Source organism: Salminus brasiliensis, chromosome 17 (assembly GCF_030463535.1).
Source record: "Salminus brasiliensis chromosome 17, fSalBra1.hap2, whole genome shotgun sequence".
In the NCBI taxonomy this organism is placed as follows: domain Eukaryota; kingdom Metazoa; phylum Chordata; class Actinopteri; order Characiformes; family Bryconidae; genus Salminus; species Salminus brasiliensis.
Window position 1 is genome coordinate 13,664,538 of NC_132894.1, and position 20,189 is coordinate 13,684,726.

At 40.4% G+C, this 20,189-nt stretch overlaps 1 protein-coding gene across 1 annotated transcript in view; it reads right to left on the minus strand.

Annotated features, from left to right (window-relative positions):
* Nucleotides 1–20,189, minus strand: part of thsd7bb (thrombospondin, type I, domain containing 7Bb) — a 133,776-nt gene that overhangs the window by 83,002 nt on the left and 30,585 nt on the right. The window contains exon 2 of the mRNA XM_072661187.1: nt 17,252–17,408. Within this exon, the coding sequence (XP_072517288.1) occupies nt 17,252–17,381 (130 nt within the window). The 5' untranslated portion in view covers nt 17,382–17,408. The remainder of the gene's footprint in view (nt 1–17,251; nt 17,409–20,189) is intronic.

Sequence of the window (20,189 nt, forward strand, 5' to 3'; positions counted from 1 at the left end):
ATTCAGGAAATTCTAGGTAGTGTGGAAAACATGCCTTCTGTGAGGAAGCTGAAGCTTGGGTGTCATTGGATCTTTTAACAGGACAAAGATCCCATACATACCTCAAACTCCACCAAGGCTATGATTCAGAAGAATTCCTGGAAGATTCTGGAGTGGCCGTTACAGCCGCCTGACTTGAATTGAAAATCTTTGCTGGGATTTGAAGGCGGCTGTTGTAACACAAAACCCCAAGAATATTAGTGAACTGGAGGCCACTGCCCATGAGGAATGGGTTAAGATTCCTTGGGAACGCTACCAGTAGCAGGTGTCTGTGATTGGAGATGTACCGATCGCTTGTACGGTAATTTGAATCTGTAGGTTTTCAGCCTCATCATCTTAACCGATTTACACTTGTACACTGCACTAGAGTGCCAGCGGTACAAACACAGCCACACACACATGCCACTACTAAAGACCTTTCTCATGATCACTGCACTGTCACGTTCAGCTCTAAATAGCAGCGCTATTGAACTTCCGCCGGTTTTCAATCTCCCTCGAAAATCTCCATTGGACTTCAAACACAGCCAAGAGGAAGGCAGTTAATATGTCTGGAAGTCCCTTCAATCTCTGAATGTACAGACCATCTCGCAATTTCCGTGCCTTATTTTGGCGAGAAGAAATCGGTCAGGTGTAAGTCTTCCCACCATGTCCGTGTAAACTTAAGCTAGCAACATTAGCGAGTTTAGCATTTTAATCCAGATATGAGCAAATCTCATATCAGATATTTAGCTCTGCATCTCTGGTTCAGTTTAACCCTCATTTTACTGGTTGCTTAACACATGATGAGCAGAGCTTTTCAGAGAAAAGTGAGTAAGTGTGTTTGGTTTAACTATTGGTGTACTTAAGAACGGGCAGTAGTGTCAGCCACTGTTTTCAGCATTAATGTTCAGTATATGCTTTAGATAAAACATATGGAGTAAGTCTTTTACAAGCTTCATATGTCTGTGCCTAATCTTCAATGGCTAAAATGTTCTTATGCATGGTTACATATATTTATTTGTATTTATTTACATGTATTTATTTAATAGTTGTAATGAAAAGTTAAACAAAAATGATATATTATAATTCTTAGAAAGTAGGAAGATTGGAATCGGCCATAGTAATAGTTAGGACACCCCTACATTTTTTTACTACTTAAAATTCAGATCAGCAGCAGAACACTGAGCATTGTGCAGAGGGGATTTTGGAGGAGCCTGTCTTATTCATTTATTTGGTTCGCTCTTAATTAATCACCATGGCCAGATCCACAAAGCTCTCTGAGGTCTTCAGAAAAAAGGTTGTATGTGCTTATGAATCGGTGGAAGACATTTTAAGAAGATCTTAGAACAATGAGAAATCAGCTATCCCACTGTCTGCAAAACATGGCCAGGTCAGGCCATCCTAGCAAGCTCAGCCCAAATCAGACCATAAGATGCGTGAAGAAGTCTCCAACAATCCTAAAATTTCTTCACAGGACCTTCAGGCAGTTCTTACCACACTTGATATCAAAGTACAACATCTAACATCCGAAAGTAGGTGTGATGGAAGGAAGATGGAACTTAATAATTATCTGTTAAAACCACATTACTCCAGAAGTCCTGGTCTTTGTCTAGCCATTCTCTGGCAAATGTTAGTCTGGCAGCTGTTGTTCATGTTGTATCAAAATGTCATCATTGCCGTTGTGCAAAAACCTAATATCTCCAAAAAAGTGTCACATAACATGTTGAATAACTGAGAGCAACTGAGTTACTGCCTTACAAATACTGCGGAGAAGATGAATAGTGGTGTTTTTAAAAACGTAGTGCAGTGAAGTGTGAACCAAATTACCAATCAAGCACCGCACAAGGGAAGTGGAAAACAGCAGCTTTATTGCCCCCATTCAGAATTTGTATAGGTTGAATAACACTCAATTCAGTGTGGGCTTTCTAATCAAGACTAAAGGACTTTATTTCACTGCACAGAAAAAACGTCTGATTGTCTGCTGATGAGATTCCTTGGAGAGCACGGAAACATAATGACGGGCTCTCTGAATTCCGAGATGGGGAACGTAAACGACGTCTTAAACGCACAGCGACTATTACAAGGACCCTCTGCAGCAGGTGGAAAACAGGAGGAATAAATTATACCTTTTAGAAGATCAACAGGTCCCTTCCACGTCACTGTGGCTTCAGGATCTTTGGATAATTCTCCCCCTTTCTGTCTCTCTCATTCTCTCTGTCTCCCACACAGACACATACACACCCTGGATTCTTTGAAGAATAGGATGTCTCAGCACTTGCCGGATGCAACAATAGGGTGAAGGACAGATTAATTACCCAGTAATGGCCATAGAAGCAATTACAGTGCTACTTGGCAGAGAAGATGAAGATACTTTTATCTTGTCACGGGTAGAGGGAGGGTCCGAATTTGATGTCTGACTGGTGAAGAGTCTTGACGCCAGAGTGAGGGATTTTATAGGTGTTTGAGAAGCGCAGTGTGAATATTGCTTACATTGGTAGATCACTGCTTTTGTTACATAACCTCATATCTGTAAAACTTGGAGCTCCAGTTCACTGGTGGCGCTGTTTTGTGAAATACACACAACCCAGCCTGCCACGATGGATTAATTAACGAATTAATGGATGGAAATGGTAGGATGTTCATGCTCAATATTCAAAAATAGTAAGAATTATGCATTTTACTATGGTTAGGTTTATGTTGTGGTAAAGGTTAGGGTTCGGTCAAGTTTAGGCTGAGGTGTAGTGTAAATTTGGGCATCTGCACAAGGGTCAAACTATATTTAGTACACACAGTACAAATCCTGAAAGGGTCTTTTAGTTGCATATGTATGAATTCCTCATGAGACCAAGCTGGTTTTCTAATGGTAGAAGATTTTACCAATGTTTGGTAACAGGAATGGCATGAGTATCAGGAATATATCCAGGATTTGACAGGGATACAAAGCACTCTGTAAAAATGAGTAGTTCCTTGCAGAACTTCTAGGTTTCCTCAAGAAACGTTCTTAGAGGTGCAACCTAAAGTTATCCTTCCTCATAAACAGCCACACTATCAACTCTGTTCCCTCAGGATTTGGCACCATAGTTTTAACATTTCCATCAACAACATAAATGTAAAATAAGGGTACTTTCTAAGGGGCAAACTCTCCCATGCATTTTAAGTCATTGTCCAGCAATGCCCATGGCCACTGTCTCCAGCCCTGCACATGGCCACTGAGTCTCCAGTTCTGAGCATGGCTCCAACTTCTAAAGATTCATAAGGACACAAATACAGTATATACCTCCAGGATTTTGTGATCAACTGGAAGTTAAAAAAAGTTAAAGCTTCAACACACTTCAGTTTCCATTTACCAAGGCTTCAAATGGTGTGAAGCCCAGTCTCACATCCAAATGTTATCCTCCCTAATAAACAGCCACACTTTCAACTCTCAGTTCTGTCTGGATTTGGCACCACAGTTGTATTTGGCAAGTTTTCTCTGACATCATAAAGATAATATAAGGGGAACTTGGCGGATGTGTCTACAGTGTCCCAGATATTTTTTTTTTTGACAGCAGCAAACAAAACTCTGAAGTGAAGCTACTTTTTTGCAAGCTAAAAACTTTAATAGCATTAAGCTACACTATATAGACAAAAGTATTGAGACACCTACCCATTCATTGTTTCTTCCCAGGGTATTTAAACAGACTTTATCCTGCTTTTGTTGGAGTAACTGCTGGGAGGATTTGATTGCAGAGTGTTAGTGAGATCAGGATGTTAAATGATCACCACCCCACCCCAGCTCATCCCCAACTCCCCAGCTCATCCCAGAAGTATTGGATGGAGCACCATCATTCCAGAGATCACCGTTCCACTGCTCCAAAACAATGCTGGGGGCTTTATACTCCTCTAGCCTATGCCTTGCATTAGGCATGGAGCCAGTACGTCCATGTTTATCTGCTGCTCTAGAGAGAGAAAATCTATTTTATTGGTAATCCTCCTCTACTGGATCTAGACAAGCGGTGTATATGCATTTGCACATCTGTGTCAGCAATGGGTGCAACTTAAGTGCAATCATTTTTTATTTTATGCAATATATATTGCAATATTTACAAATACAGGCACCAGATTTCACCAGAAGTCAATGATCTATGATATTACTGTCCTGCGACACTGTCCTGTAACTATTGCACATGTGCACATTGCGATTCCGCTGCTAAAACGATATTCTGTACAATCTATTTTTTACTAGAACAGCCAACAGTAGAAACAAAAGGCAAAATGGAATTTAAAACGGCATCGGGTTCCCCTAAAAAGCTGGAGAGTTGAAGCATGGATAAACACCAAGATTGTAGCAAGGAAACTCCAGGGAATGCAGAGGATTTTCAATCTCAACCTCATTTCCTTTCTCCAGCCGTTTTTGTAAAACAGGATCATACAGAGTGGGAGAGATCCGACCAATTTAAGAAGAATCTTTTTTTCCCCCACAGTGTCCATTAAGAATTTCCTCGGAACCAGCCCAATTTGGAAAGCAAAGACAATGGAACATCACTAACAACCCAGAAACCCAGAGCCATGTGAAAGTGTGTGTATGTGTGTGTGTAGGTGGTGCTGATTACTTCTTATTCCCAGCATAGTAATTAATGCATCCAAGAAAATGAAAGGAAGGGGTGTGCATAATTAATGAATCAAAAGCAAAACAAAAGACGGACAGAGATAATTGCACTGTGCGATATGTGGCTTGTATCAGGCCTCATTTTGAAGTTGCTGCTGTTCGCCTCTGAAGGGAGGTTATCTCTCACTCTTTCTCTCTCTCTCTCTCTCTCTCTCTCTCTCTCTCTCTCTCTTTCTGTCTCAGTCACACACTTAAACAAAGGGAGATGGAAGAAAGGGTAATGAGAATTGACGGGGAGAAAATAAAAACAAAAAAACGAATCAAAGAAAAAGAAGCATTCAGAAGTGTGCGAGAGAGAGAGAGAGAGAGAGAGAGAGAAAGATAGTGAAGGAGGGAGAGAGAGAGAGAGTGAGAGAGAGAGACAGATAAAGACAGAGGGAGAGAGAGAGAGAGAGAGAGAGAGAGATGGAATAAAATGTACAGCTTTGTGACACCAGCACAGGTCCACTTTATGCAAGTCTGCCTGCCAGCCTGTCAAACCCATCAAACCCACCACTTGCTTTTTAACGTCAAATGAGACAGGCCGGTGCTGTCCGTCTAAAGTTGTCATGGTGATGGAGATATCTTGTAAGTAGCGAGGCGGAGAGCCTGATAATGAAAAGTAGGAGCTCAAAGCCTCATGGGATAGAGGAAGTGAGCTGGAATGGTGTGTCTTAATCAACAAGTGTCGTCTTCTCCCTTGGTCGGACCACATAAACAGAGCCGCCGGTCAACAGTCGGCTTTCAACCCTTAAGCCTTTAGACCCTGCATGTAAGCCCACACATCAGTTCTTTCATCTTATAAAGACACTATGGTCGAAATTACAGACAGTTTCATAAGCCCTGAAACAGAACCCTGTGGGACTCCATAAGCTATGCTAAAGCAAAGTGTTGCCAAATAATCCACAACAGTTTCTGCATTAAGATTAATAACTGAATAAACACCTAGGACTCAATGAGTTAAATGGGTACACAATGGTTAGAACTTCTATGGTTAGAACATGGATTTTTTTGTTATACTGTACAAATTATTTAAACAAGAATTAATTATGGTAATAAATTATGGTGTCATTTACTATTCAAATCTATTCATAACATTTTTTGTATGTCACATTTACCTCTCTATTTAAATCTCTAGAAGTTAAATGTCACATTAACCTTCTGGAGATTTGATCTCCTCTTTTTTAATATAAAGCTTTCAGGATATTTATTTGATTAATTCCTGTTATTCATTTAACTTCATGTTATACAGCTTTCATACATATGATTTAATCATCCACAGCTCCTTTCATCATTCCAGACACATCTAAAGTGCAGCATGAATTCGAAATCTATGAACTGGCATGGTATTACCATTTTATACACGTTCCTACTAAAACTGATAAAACTGATTAAAACCATGAATTGTGATGTTTAGAATAGAAGCATACACAAAGAAAATGGTAATGCAGTAACAACCCTCCTGAAAAGCTGCTTAAGATAGTTAACCAGCTTAGCTCATGATCAGTATCGTTTTTGTATAATTTTGATGGTTTAGCTGGTCAACCAGTATGGCCAACATGACCAGCTGGTCGACCAGAATTACCATGGTGGACCAGCATGCTCATAGCTCTCATAGCCTATAGCTTATGCGGTAAGTGGGAAACTGTGTAAACAGTTAATGTATATACTAGTTACTATATTATAACAGCAGTATCAGTAAGGGTTATTAAGTAAGCATTAGGTTTTTAAAGTCAGTTAACGCAGCAAGGCCTCTTACACACTAGGGTACAAACTGGTGGGGCTATTCTTTGGTAATAGACGTTGTAACACGATGGTGGGCCAAAGCTTTAACCATGCCGTGACACCAACATGCTTTTGTTTGTTGACTGTGTTTGTTTTTATAAGGAACGTCAAAATTTGTGAAAGTATCTTAAAGAGCCCTTGTTCTGGTCATTTCTTTGCTTTTACATGCAGATCGATAAGAAGTGGTACTGTCTGGTACTTGTCTAGTGCTTTCCCATTTAAAGCCCCTGCCCACTGCCCCTGGCTCCCTTTTGTTTTGACAGACAGGGCCATTTGCGGTGTCCTGCTAATGACATCAGCCCGAGCGGAGAGCTAGAGGAAATGATCTAAAATAAGGTCCTCCAGTGGTCGAACAATTCCTGGTAATGGCATGAGCATTTATACTTTCATCTGCGATCTTTCCTCGTCCTTTTATCCCACTGCCTCACAGCCGGTGCTGCCTGACAAAGCTGACAAGAGCAGGAACTTAAACGCAATAAAGTCAGGTACAGAGGAAGAATGTCAATCTAAGTAGGGCAACTAAAGAGTTCCATTACTGGTATATAAATGTACCAAATTGTATTCATTTGATAAATCTTATTGCTCGTTCTGTATGTCCGACAAGTGACTTTTCCTTTTTACAGTGCAATAAAACAACCAAAAGCCATAATCACAGCCAATTATTTCTACAGTGGACTGCAATCGGAATGAATGCACTTCTGTCTCAAGTAGAGCCTGTTTACACCTGGCATTAATGTCTGATTTATATCCGATTCCGAATCTGGATTCCATTTACACTTGTCTTTAAAATGACTCTACAGTGTGACCAGATGAGATGCGATTTTACTTTCCCATGTATAAACCCCATCAACACATAGAAATATAATGGAAATATTATGATTGGTCTTGAGGAACTGAAAGGGTTTCACAATGCAGTGGAACAATGGGTGGTCCTTGCAGTCCTGTAACAGTTCTTGAAGAAAATGTGAAGAACGTTTTTAACCACAAGGGAACACTGTAACACTGCCAGCTGTGGCCGATCATCTACCAGTAAATAAGCATGAGCATGTAGAGAGCAAGAGAGCGAGAGCAAGCAACCAGTATCTATAACTGTGATAATTATTCATAGTGGAGTCATGATATAACCTTTGGGCTAAAGACCATGCCCCAACACCTTCTCCTCAGCCCTATACTTCCACTCTCACTTGACCCTTGCATCCAACAATGTTGCCCATCGTCACCTGGGTTCTTCAGTGTGTTTATGGCGAATGTTGAGTTGGATTGGCATAAAAGTAAATTCTGAATCTGGTTGGTCAGGCCGAGTCGCATTGCCAGGCATCGGATATGTTTAGGATACCGCACATGAAAGTGGCCCAAATCAGAACCGGATATGTCAGATTTCTGTGATTCAGTGTGGTTTTATCAATCAATCAAATATCATCAATCTTTTTCCAGAATCCCTGACTCCCACTGCTGGCATTTCTTTCATAATCTTCACCAACTTTTTCCCAGAAGAAGTTTGAAGAAAAGACTGGAAAAAGTCAGAGGCACTTTGTGGAGTTTGAGCACTTTCTGTAGGAGTGAATAAGAAGTGTGTGAGGCAAAAAAAAATAAAAAAAAAAGGGAAAAAAAGAAAAAGTAAGACCGAGAGTGAGATAAAGGAAGCAGAAGATAAAGCGCATGTCTGGGAGAGAGAGGCTGGACGTTTCCTGACAGCCCTGTGACCCGAGAGCCGGGAGAAACCAGCTCTTTCATGATGAAACCCAATATCGATTTCGCATTCCAGGAAACACCACCTCTCTGCCAGCCTGCAGTGCTGCGCGTAGATCCGAGGAAAACACACCAGGAAAGTCTCTCACACTTTCCCTAGCCATATGGAGGGGTGAGCTGCAGGCTGGACATGGCTTGTAATGTGCAATCCTGATATCTGTGATCTTTAACGTCTTTAAACACAGCGGTCTGTCAGTTCACAGGGCAGGCTTGTTTACCTGCCTGGCTCTTTGTTCGTCGGTCCTTCTGCACATGGGATTCATCCAAATGCTGTTTAGTTGCCCATGTGGGTCAACAGGTGCCAGCATCAACGGATATGTTTCATGCTTACCTTCATCCGGTTGTCTGTTTTAATATCAATCAAGTACTGGCTGTTACCAAGGTCTGTAAAAAGAACGAGCTTTCACAACACTCAAGGAAAAAGGGCTATGCATAGTTTTCCATCACAGAGGAGAACCATTTAACCACACGAACATTCAAATGGTTCTTTAAGTCATGGTACAATCATTACCTTTACCGACAATCCCTTAAAGAACAGGCTTTTTAAGGAAAACCTTAAAAAACTCTGGTTGCTTCCTTTCAATAATCAAACTATTAAGTGATGTTATGAAATTCAAATCTGGGAGGAAGATATGCCTGAAGCCCCTCCTTCCAATTTAACATCCTATAAATTCTATCCCTGTCTTGTTTACATGTCTATGACAAGTCTTCACAACCATCCTCCACCTTTTTAACTCGGCCATGTCTCTCTTTCCTGGCTCCACTTATCAGAGAGGGGACTAGTTTCCTACCACCAAGCAAAAGCCACCCAAACTCCAGCCCAAAGTTCTCAGAATCCTCCCTCCCTCTCTTACAGTCTCCTCCTGAACTAGCGAACAATTGTTTAGATGATTAAAGCTATACATCTGTGATTAGAGTAATTCTAAGACAGTGATGGATAAGAATGAGCTACACTAGCAGTAAAAAAAGAATTGCATATATATGTACACTAATCAGCCATAACATTAATACCAGCTACCTAATATTGAGTAGGTCCCCCTCGGACTCTGCAAGACCTCTGAAGGTGTCCTGTGGCATCTGTCGTCTAGCCATCACGATTTGGTTCTTGTCAAAGTGGCTCAGATTCTTGCGCTTTTTGGCAGCTGTTAACACATCACCTTCAAGGACTGACTGTTCATGTCCTGCCTAATATTACCACCCCTTGACAGATGCCACTGTAGATGAAGATAATCTAGATTTTTTGCTTCACCTGTCAGTGGTGTTAAAGTTATGGCTAATCGGTATAGATCATAAAATAATGCTTAGCTGCAGTTTTGGATAGGCTTGAATGGATCTACCTCTTTTTTTGGTGGATAAACACACACATAGACAAAAATCACATGATCGGTCAACATGGCAATAAGAGACACCACTTTATAATAATAACAAAATCAATTTTGTTATCGTGGTACACAATATACTTTCATATTAAGCATATTGAGGAAATTGTCAGGGCTTAAAGAACACTGATCAACTGCACATTTCATTACAAACAGTGTAATTAGTCTGATTAAATTGGATGAAGTGCTGCACATTTTACTTAGAAACCACTGTACTCAGTATGGGTTTTTAAGGATCTGTCACTACTCATGCATTTTGTCTGCAACCACATATATCGTAATAAATATTGTGTGTATTTATATTGTGAAAAAAGTCTTTAAATATTGCCATTTTACCATTTTTTAAATATCGGCAACCCCATAGCATGCTCAGAATAACAACTCAAACATCTGCTTTTAGTCTCACCACAGTTGAACAGAGTGGTTATCTGAGCTACTGTACATTTACATTTACATTTATGGCATTACAAAGTGCTTTGCTATTTACTCAAGAAAACCTCAGCTAGTTAGAATAGACTAATAGTTCAAAGATACTGTAGCCTTTCTTACTGCTCAAAGCAGCCTGGCAATTTTCCACTGACCTCTATCATCAACAATGCATTTCTGTTCACAATTCAACTGCTACTTGATGTTTTTATTTTATTACTGCACTATTTAAGTTAACTCTATAGGCTATATCTGAAAATCTGTATCTGAAAATCCTAGGATTAGCTACCAATTAGCTACCAATCGGCCCTTATGGCATCAACAATCATGCCACGCAAAGGGTGGGTTCATATTGAAAAACTGAACACTCCGCTCATGCAGTGTAAACTGACCCATGGTTCACTGAAAATTACAGGTCGCTGTTTGCCTCCTAAGGTAAGTTGGCTCAGTTCGCTGCTGGTGGGAATGCCGTGTGCTTTTCTCTTCTTCTAGCAGCATGGTAGCACTGCACTGTCCACATAATCACTACACTGCATTGTTTCATCACTTGCCTCCTGACTGACGCTAACTGTGTTCTTGTAGCACAAGCTGCTGCTAATAATAGCAGCAAAAACCTGTTGTGAAGATAATTAAACAGCTGATCATAAAGAGGAGCATATGAATTAAGGCCTATATATTTGGCATTATACATAAACTGATTGCAAACCAAGCACTTACTTTGAAACACTACACTAATACTGGGCAAGACTTTGCTCTAACAACAGCTTCATTCCATGGATTCCACAAGACGTGGGAAACATTCCTTTAAGATTCTGGTCCATGATGAAGTGACTGCTTTGCACAGATCCTGAAGATTTTTCGGGAACACTTTAATTCAGCAAGTCCTGTCCCATTCTAGCACACCCCAAAGGTATGCTATTGAATTCTGATCCAGTACCTGTGTATCACTGAACTCATTGTCATTGTAATGAAACCACTTTTACATGACTTTAGCTTTGTGACATGGTGCATGCTGGAAGAAGGCATTAGAAGATGTGTAAGTTGTGATTGTGAAGGGATGAACATGGTGGCAAGACTGTGGCATTTAAGCAATGGTTAATTGGTAAGTGTGCCAAGTGCGCCAAGCCTGGACTGTTGACACAAGGCAGGCTTTTTGGCCCATGGATTTATGCTGCTGGCACGATCTCTGGGCCTCAGCAGCAATCGAGGTTCATCAGAGCTTCCTTCTGGCAGTCTTCACCTGTCCAGTTATGGTGAGCCAGTGCCCCCTGCAGCCTCAGCTTTGTGTTCTTGACTGACATAAGGGGAACCCAACATGGTTTTCTGCTGTGGTAGTCCGTCAGCCTTAAGGTTCCATGTTCTGCATGCGGAGATGCTTTTAGGCTCACCACAATTGAACAGCGTGGTTATCTGAGCAACTGTAGCCTTTCTTACTGCTCAAAGCAGCCTGGCAATTCTCCACTGACCTCTATCATCAACAATGCATTTCTGTTCACAATTCAACTGCTACTTGATGTTCACTTAACTATCACTTGATGTTTTTTTTTTTCATTACTGCACAATTTTAAGTTAATTCTATAGGCTGTTGAATCTGAAAATCCTAGGATTAGCTACCAATCAGCCCTTCTGGCATCAACATCATGCCACGCTAAGGTTGGGCAATATGGCGACAATATGATTATTGTATCGTGATCAATTTTGTTATCGTGACACACAATATACTTTCATATTAAGCATATTGAGGAAATTGTCAGGGCTTAAAGAACACTGTTCAACTGCACATTTCATTACAAACAGTGTAATTAGTCTGGTTAAATTGGATGAAGTGCTGCACATTTTACTTAGAAACCACTGTACTCAGTATGGGTTTTTAAGGATCTTTCACTAGTCATGCATTTTGTCTGCAATCACATATATCGTAATAAATATTGTGTGTATTTATATTGTGAAAAAAGATTTTAAATAACACGGTTTTACCATTTTTTAAATATCGGCCACCTCATAGCATGCTCAAAATTGTAATGGGCTAGCACCTGAACCTCCTAGCACATATCTGCATGATGTTACGCAGTGCATTACTGCTACAGTGCTAATAAAAGTGCTTGTGAGCGTACACACTACATATTTTCAATATCGGGTAGGATTATAGATCTGGTACTACAATAGACTACATAAAAAAGAATGTTTTTCAGCACAATTGGATGCGATTATGAAAGTAATATAAATTCCTGACCAATCAAATAGCACCCATATCTGTCATTTAGTGCACTTTATCCATTACAGTGTGAAATCAACCAAACTAAATGAAAAACATACAGTAGAATATCAGGTAAGCTGAACGCAGGGTGGAATGACGAGGGAATGGAGAACTTATATCCGGAAGCTCCAGTTGATGACGATGACATAGCCACACCATTGATCACATTCACATTGCTGGCTATTTGAAACAGTATGTCTGCAGTCACTGTTGAAAATCATGCTATGACTGAATCACGAGTTTAAGTTTTAAATATAATGTAAAGATTTAATGTAAAACCAATCAAAGCTTTAAGGTTTCTCCTAGAATTGCACCAAGAGGGCAAGGGACTTTTTGGAGTCTTCATTATTGGATAGTGCAACAGCCTGAAAAAGCCACCTTCATTCTGTGGTATTTACCATGTGTTTACTTGTGAAAGAAGATAGCGAGCGTGAAGCAAAAACAATCCCGGTAAGTCCTGAAGAATTGCGGAGGGGGCATTGTTTGGGAGCGCCAAAACCTCCCAAGATGTTTCTGCGAGACCATGGCCGTTTGGAACACAAGCTAAAGACACTAATTGGCCCAGAATGGTTCATTCTTTCACAGCTGTCACTCTTGAACGACACATTAGTTTCCATGGTGCCAAGGAGCTGAGTGGAGCATGCTCAGTGAAGCTCCAGCTGGGTCGCAGGCTGGCAGGCTCCTCATATTACACACACAGATGGACCAAGACTCCAAACCACAATTCTACGACTGCCATACATTTATCCCAGTCCAGAATGTGTGATGACAGCAATCAATATCCTAGCAGGCCAGATCGGCTGCTCCTTTGTACCAACTGTGAGGAGTCTGTGAGAGCCAGCAAGAACTAAAGCGTGCACGGGAATTAAACTTAAGAGCCAGTGTTGCATCTGAACGGGTCTCTTAACTAAAATAGTTACATATTGATGAGATTTAGTTAGTCTAGTGAGATTTCAGACTGTGGACACAATCCTGAGGGAAGCTCACTATAATTCTTGAGCGTCTGGAAAAAGAAGCTTAGAAAAAGAAGATTTACTGTTAAAAGGGGAATTCCAAAGACTTTTCGGGATTTCTGAAGAACTCAGTGGTTGAAACACAAACAAAGCCAGTCAGAGTTTGGTTTGATGTGAAATGGTTCTCACTAGGGAGGCAGTGAATATTAAGCAACTGAAATTATTTGGCCACAAATGGCAAAAAAACAAACAAACAAACAAACAAAAAAACACACTCAGCGTTTGTAAGTAAAAAGACCAAATAATTTATACCAAACACATGATGTTTTTGATGATGTGATCAAGGTGCTGTTTGTAAATGAATGAGTGGAAGAATCTTAAAGTGTCAGACCCAGTGAATGACTCAAGAAGGTCAGTTTGTAGACATTGCTCTACTGAATTGTCAAGAGGGGGTACATCTGCATCTGCAAAGAGTTACACGTTTAATGTACTTGAAATCAAAACACCCCATGCAGTATGCAGAGTACTTGGCAAATTTATTTTAATAAATAATTTAGATATTTCTTCAAGTTTCATTTATTTTAATTTATTTAAAGTCCTATTTTTCTAAATTGTAGTTTTGTCATTGTTTTTCTTTTATTTTCTTTGGAAAGCAAGACAAAATTCATTTAGGCTGTTTAATTTATGCAATGGTGAAAGAAATTGTAAATTAGTGAAAATTTGCATTTGATATTTTGATCTTTCAAATTCAACTGAATATTTTCAGTTCAGTGCATCCCTAGTTCTTACTAAACCTACCCATTTTTTTGGATTTCCATACAGTGTTGGTTGTAGGAAGCAGGGGATACATTGTCTGCAAAAATATAACCATTTTATTTACTATCTAAAACCACCAATGTTGATGGTAAAACTAATCTAAAAGAAAAGAAAAAAAAAAACATTTTGGGGACCACTTTGCATCACAACACATTAAAATGTACCCTTCCACCACAAATGCTTATTAAAATGACCTTCAAATATAAAGCTTTTACTTTTTAAACTCCATCATCAGCACTGTGAACAATTCTGTAGGTTTCTCCAGAACAGAGCACTTTACACCAAACCACCCTAAATGAATAGTTACACTGAAACCATTTATTTATAAGGCCCGTCTCCCTCCACCCATCCTCACCCTCTTCTATAGAGGAACCATAGAGAGCATCCTAAGCAGCTTCATCACTGCCTGGTTTGGGACCTGCACAGCCTCTGACCGCAAGACCCTCCAATGCATTGTGAGGCAGGCTGAGTTTTGTATGCACTGTCTATGTTGCACCATGGTCCTGGAGGAACGTTGTTTCGTTTCACTGTGTACTCGTATGTAGTTGAAATGACAATAAAACCCACTTGACTTGACTTATATAGGAATGTTTACAATTATGTGCCATTTCCACTGGCCAAATCCTTATAGGTCCACCTTACTGTGTCACATATAAGGACTGTAGCCCATCAATGAACAGTTTACAACCACAGAACTGGCCTATGCATGATATTTTTGGGTTGTAGACCACTCTCAACTGATGTCCAATAACCCCAGGAGGAACACTGTGCACGATACACTCATATCAGCACCACACATCTTATGTATGCTGGGTTGAGAATGGTTCACCAACTATATCCATTATATCCGGTCAGAAATTCACCTGGATGAATGGAGAGGAGGGTGACAAACACATTGGACACTTAATATAAAGTGGATCTGTATGGAAGCTGCACCACATAAAGTTGTCAGCAAATAGAAGTACAAGGTAGGTGTTTCTAATAAAGGATGACATGTGTGGCCGTACTAGACTAGAGTCTAGTCTGGATCAGAAAAGAAAAAAAATCTCATGCCTCCTGTCTCAACACCCGAACAGAGTGACTCCTCTGAAAATGGAACTTGTGAATTTTACACACAGTACAATTATGCAATTCCAACATGTGGCACTGTTCTCTGAATGCAGAAGGAGTGGGTAAGATGTCTCTAAAATCATCAGAGAGTCTGTCTAACAAAATACATGATTCAGTCTTAAGCTATACCATTCAAATGCACTTCAAATAATATAAAATCTATATAATCTTAAATGTAGTCCATAGCCAATATCTTCAATTCAATATTTCTTATTAAACAGTATTATAAGTAAGGTTGTTACATGTGTTTTTACAGTATTACAGACATATCACCACTTGCATATGAATTTGACTTAACGTCGACTTATTTATATTATTTATACTTTATTGTATATGCTACATTTTTTGTGCGCTATTTAATATTGTATGAGATGAAAAAAACAAAATAAATAAACAGAACTATTTTATCACATTTAGCAATTTTCAATGGTATCGGTATCGGTACCCACTTTTCTTTTTCTTTTCTTTTTTACAGTGCTCTAACCAATCTTTTTTTTTTTTATCTCCAGAGTGTGTCACTTCAGATGTGTGGCCATGCTCAGTGTATTACCACTGTCATGTAGGGATGAACCAATCACCTTTGTGCTGCTGTGTTCTGATACTCACTATACTGGGCTGAGCACTTCCCATGACTGGTTAGTTTTACACATTTTACAGTAGTTGTAGCTGAATTTGAGTCAGATATGGTAAAAAATGACAAACTGCCAGCATGTTTTCTATCAAAATCCAACATGACTGTTCTGCAAAATAAGTAGTTGAATTTAGTAGTTGACTTGGAGTTGTGTGATGTAATTTCACTGCACAAGTGTCAGCATGCCTATTCAAAATTCAACTTGTGTCAACATGACTACAGGGGCAGGCATGACAACTTGCTAACAACCTCATAAAACAGAAGATCTAATGACAACTAGGAGAAAAAACATACACTGGGGTGGGAATCTCTTGGCACCTCATGATTCAGTTACAATTCAGAGGGCTGCAATGTGATTAGAAAATGATTATTCATGTATCTTGATCAATACAGGATTCCTTTTCTCTAAATTCAGTAATACTTCTTACCCTCCCTAGTAGCCATGATACAGTGGGCAACAAGTTTAGCACATGGACATAGCATTTCCCATGAAGAATTTATCCAGTTCAGCAGCAGTTAGTGCCGTTCTTCTGCTACACTCTTTAACAGCTCAGCCAGATCTGCACCCATGTGGCTCGCCTTCACTGCTTTTGTATGAAGCATGTGAGACCCTAGCTGCCACTCATTTGCGGATTTGTGTGGTCAGACACTGATGTTGGATGAGAAAGCCTGGCTTGCAGTCTCCTCTCTAATTCATCCCAAAGGTGTTCTATCGGGTTGAGGTCAGGAATCAAGACTGGTGCGCAGTCATGTTGGAACAGGAAGGGGCCCAAACTGTTCCTGCATCATTGGGAGCATGAAATTGACCAAAATGTCTGCTGTATGCTGAGGCATTAAGAGTTCCTTTCACTGGCCGACTCAACTCCTGACATACAACCCCACATCATTATCCCCCCTCCACCAAACTTTACACTTGACACAATGCAGTCCGCAGTACCGCAGAATGATACACCTCAGAGGCTTATGAAGTTACTTTAGTGGCAGTGATAAAAGATGGGAGTGTACTTCATATGACTTGGAGGAAGCATGTGCTAACTCTTACCCTCCTATGACTGGCAGCATCAGTGTGTGGGAATCAGTCAATCACTGTGTGGGAGAAAACTCCTATACCCTCCTTTACTTATAAACCCAATGCGGTAGGGGTTAAAAGTTTAGAACATGCACTTCAGACAGAATAGCTTTGCTTGCTTTAACAATTCATGAATTGGGAAAGATGAAAAAAACATTTCAAATATCACATTTCAAGGTGTACAAATGCTTCCTACTGAACTAGACAGAGAAGCAGCAAATCTACTGACTACGGCCAGATTCAGATCTGAGCCTTAGAACTCGAGTAAGTGTCGCATTCAACCAAAATTGCCACAGATCTCCAGTACCTGAAGGAGAGGCTGAGGGTTTTGAATCATTCCACACTCGACTTGTGCGATGACTGACACCGTTTCACTGGCAGCGTATGAGATGTTTGAGAGTGGAGGCGGAGATGAGGGATTGAAGTCTCACCTGTTTTCCACGAGAACGGGCTCCTTTTCAGCACGTGCGCTCTGCCCACTGCGGCAGCTATTAGTGAAAGGCAGAGCAGAGCACTGTGGATGGAGGAGACAAAGGCCAGGCCATGCTTCAGAAACCACATCCTCACTGGCTCTCTCCTTCCTCACACCTGAGCGACACAGAGAAACACACGCAACACCAAGATTTCAGTGTACTCTCTTTCTTCTTCACCACGCAATTTTGCTTTTACACTTTTTACCACCATGTCCACCAAGTGTTGATATGAACATTACATGCATCATCAATCAATATTATAAATACTTACAGCACCATTCAGAAGCTTGAAATTTTCACATTGAAATTTTGGCTCCACACAAAAGACTACTTATGGATGCTGTGTTGAATATTTCAACGATTGTGGCAACAATAAGTTACTCAAGGGAAAATAATGCACTGTAGTTATTTATTCACATGATTTTTTTTTTTCAAGCTGGTTCTATGTTCATCTTTTGAGGCACATCTAAAATGTGTTCCTTTGTTTATTATTTACACTCATGGATTTGCACAGTACAGCAGAACCCTTTAATACATTTACCTGCCACCATACTGGGTTTACATTACTTTATATTGTTGTTATTTTGGTCTAATATTCTTGACTGGGACACATTCTCAAGTCTGGGCCATGACTACTGGTTAATTTATACTCCCTTTACATGCGAGAATTCATACGTCTGTTTGCAAATGTTGTTAGTATCACTGCCCACATACTGCTAGGCATCTTTTATAATGACATTGATGTTAAGCAATACATCCACTTGCAGGCATTTCACAAAACTTTGTAAATCCAATTTCTATCATCTTTTTATTTTCTCACATAATTTTAAAACTTTAGATGTAAACCAAAATGGTACAATGTAACAATGAATGGACCAATAGAAATGCTCAAAATGGCTGTCACTATGACCAGAGGGTCGCTAGTTAGAATCCTAGTTATGCTGCTAGCCATCGGCAGCAGGGGCCCTGAAAGAGTGCTTTTGGCCTTGCTCTCTCCATGGTGGGTAGATGGCACTTTCTCTTCACATCACTCCAGTGTGGTGCTGGCCGGCACTGGTGTCTGCTGGCCGTATCATCAGAGCAGGGTACACAGTGCTTTCCTCCAGCAGGTTGGTTGCCTGGTGACGTTGTTTCAGCGGCAGTTCGGAAAAAAAGGTGTTATTACAAAGGTCTATTACCAGAGAATAGCCCTACAAGTTTGTCCCTGTAGTTACTGAGTAATACACCTTAGTGTGTAATAGGCCTTCTGTGTTAACATTTTAGATTAATAAACACATTATTTACAATATTGTATTAAATTTAAACTTGACCTTGACCTTGTACTTCATGCATTGAAGTTTCTCCGCTTAAATATCTAATACTTCAACACACCTGATCCAGTTAATCTTAGCTAATTAGCTAACTAGCAACCCCTTCTGAGTTGAGAGTATGTGTTACAGAAGAAAACTACTAAAATGGGCAGGACAGGGGGTCCTTCGGGACCAGGGTCGGGAATCATTTCTTCATTCCATATTGAGCCTTTATATTATATTTTAAATGGTTCCCCACACTCACGCATCTACATTTATAAAGTGGTTTGTTCAAAGAACCATCCACTGAAAGATTTTTATAGAACCAAAAGTGGTTCCTCTATGGCATAAGGGTCATTCACTCCTGGGCTCACAGGGCTGGTGTCCAGCACAGGCTGGTGATTTCCCTGCTCAAACACACCTGGCATCTGGTAATCTGATAATTAACAGACAAGTTCAATCACATTTGTTTGGGCAGGGACATCACCAAACAGTGCTGGACACTGGCCTTCCAGGACCACAACTAAATATCTCTGATCAATGAGATCACGCCAAAGAAGTGATGTAATGCACAGTTACTCAGACACCCTCCAGTGCCACCACTCCAATATCCAGTGGTGACTTATTTGTCATTAGTCATCAGTTTCTGAACACAGGACTGGTGTTTAACAGGTATTTTTTGGGTTGTAGACCATTCTCAGCCCAGCAGGGACACTGACATGGTAGCATGATAGTGTCTTCTTAGGAATTTACTTCGATTTGTTCTTGAGAAAAGTCCTGAAATGTCAGATTAACAATGTCAGATTAACCACAGAACTGTTCACTGCTATTGCTTTCATAAATTGAAGAAATCTTAAATAAAAGAAAACATTGGTGAATGGTTGGCCCAATGTTGAGAAAAAATATCCGGGCTAGAGAGGCTCTGTAGGCTCAGAGTGGCTCAGTGGTCTAATGCGTTGCCACTATGGCCCAGGGGTTGTGAGTTCGAATACCAAGCCATGCCGCTTTGCCATCAATTGGCCGCGCTCTGTCTGTTTGGGTGGATAGATGGCGCTCTTTCCCCTCATCAGTCTTAAAGCGATGTTGGCCGGTACAGGCCTCTGTTAGCTGGAGCGGTGAAGCTGGGGGTGATGCAGCAGTTCGAAAACAGAAGGTGGCTGGCTTTGCATGTATCGAAGGAGACATGCATTAGGTCCTTACCCTCCGAGTGTTGGGAGCATTGCTAGTGCTAGGGGGAACTACAAATGGGTGAGTTCATTGGCAGCACCATTTTGGGAGAAAAAGGGAAAAATGAGACAAAGTGTAGCAATACAGCAGCTAGCATTTCTTTTTCAATATGAATTTACATGGCAACAGACTGGCCACATGTACAACTGTACACCAGCAGGGTGGACATAAAAACCACACGTTTCCAATTATGTGGCCCCATTTTTTTCTTAACTGAACAAGAAACAGAAAAAATATATATAATATAACAGAAAAAAAGCCATCATGCCCTACAGTAACTGACTTGTTAAAGAGAATTCAGTGAGTGGGCCTGCAAATGAGGCCCAAATTAGATTTGGATCTTGGAATCCGATCTTCACCAGCTTGTAATACCCCTTGTG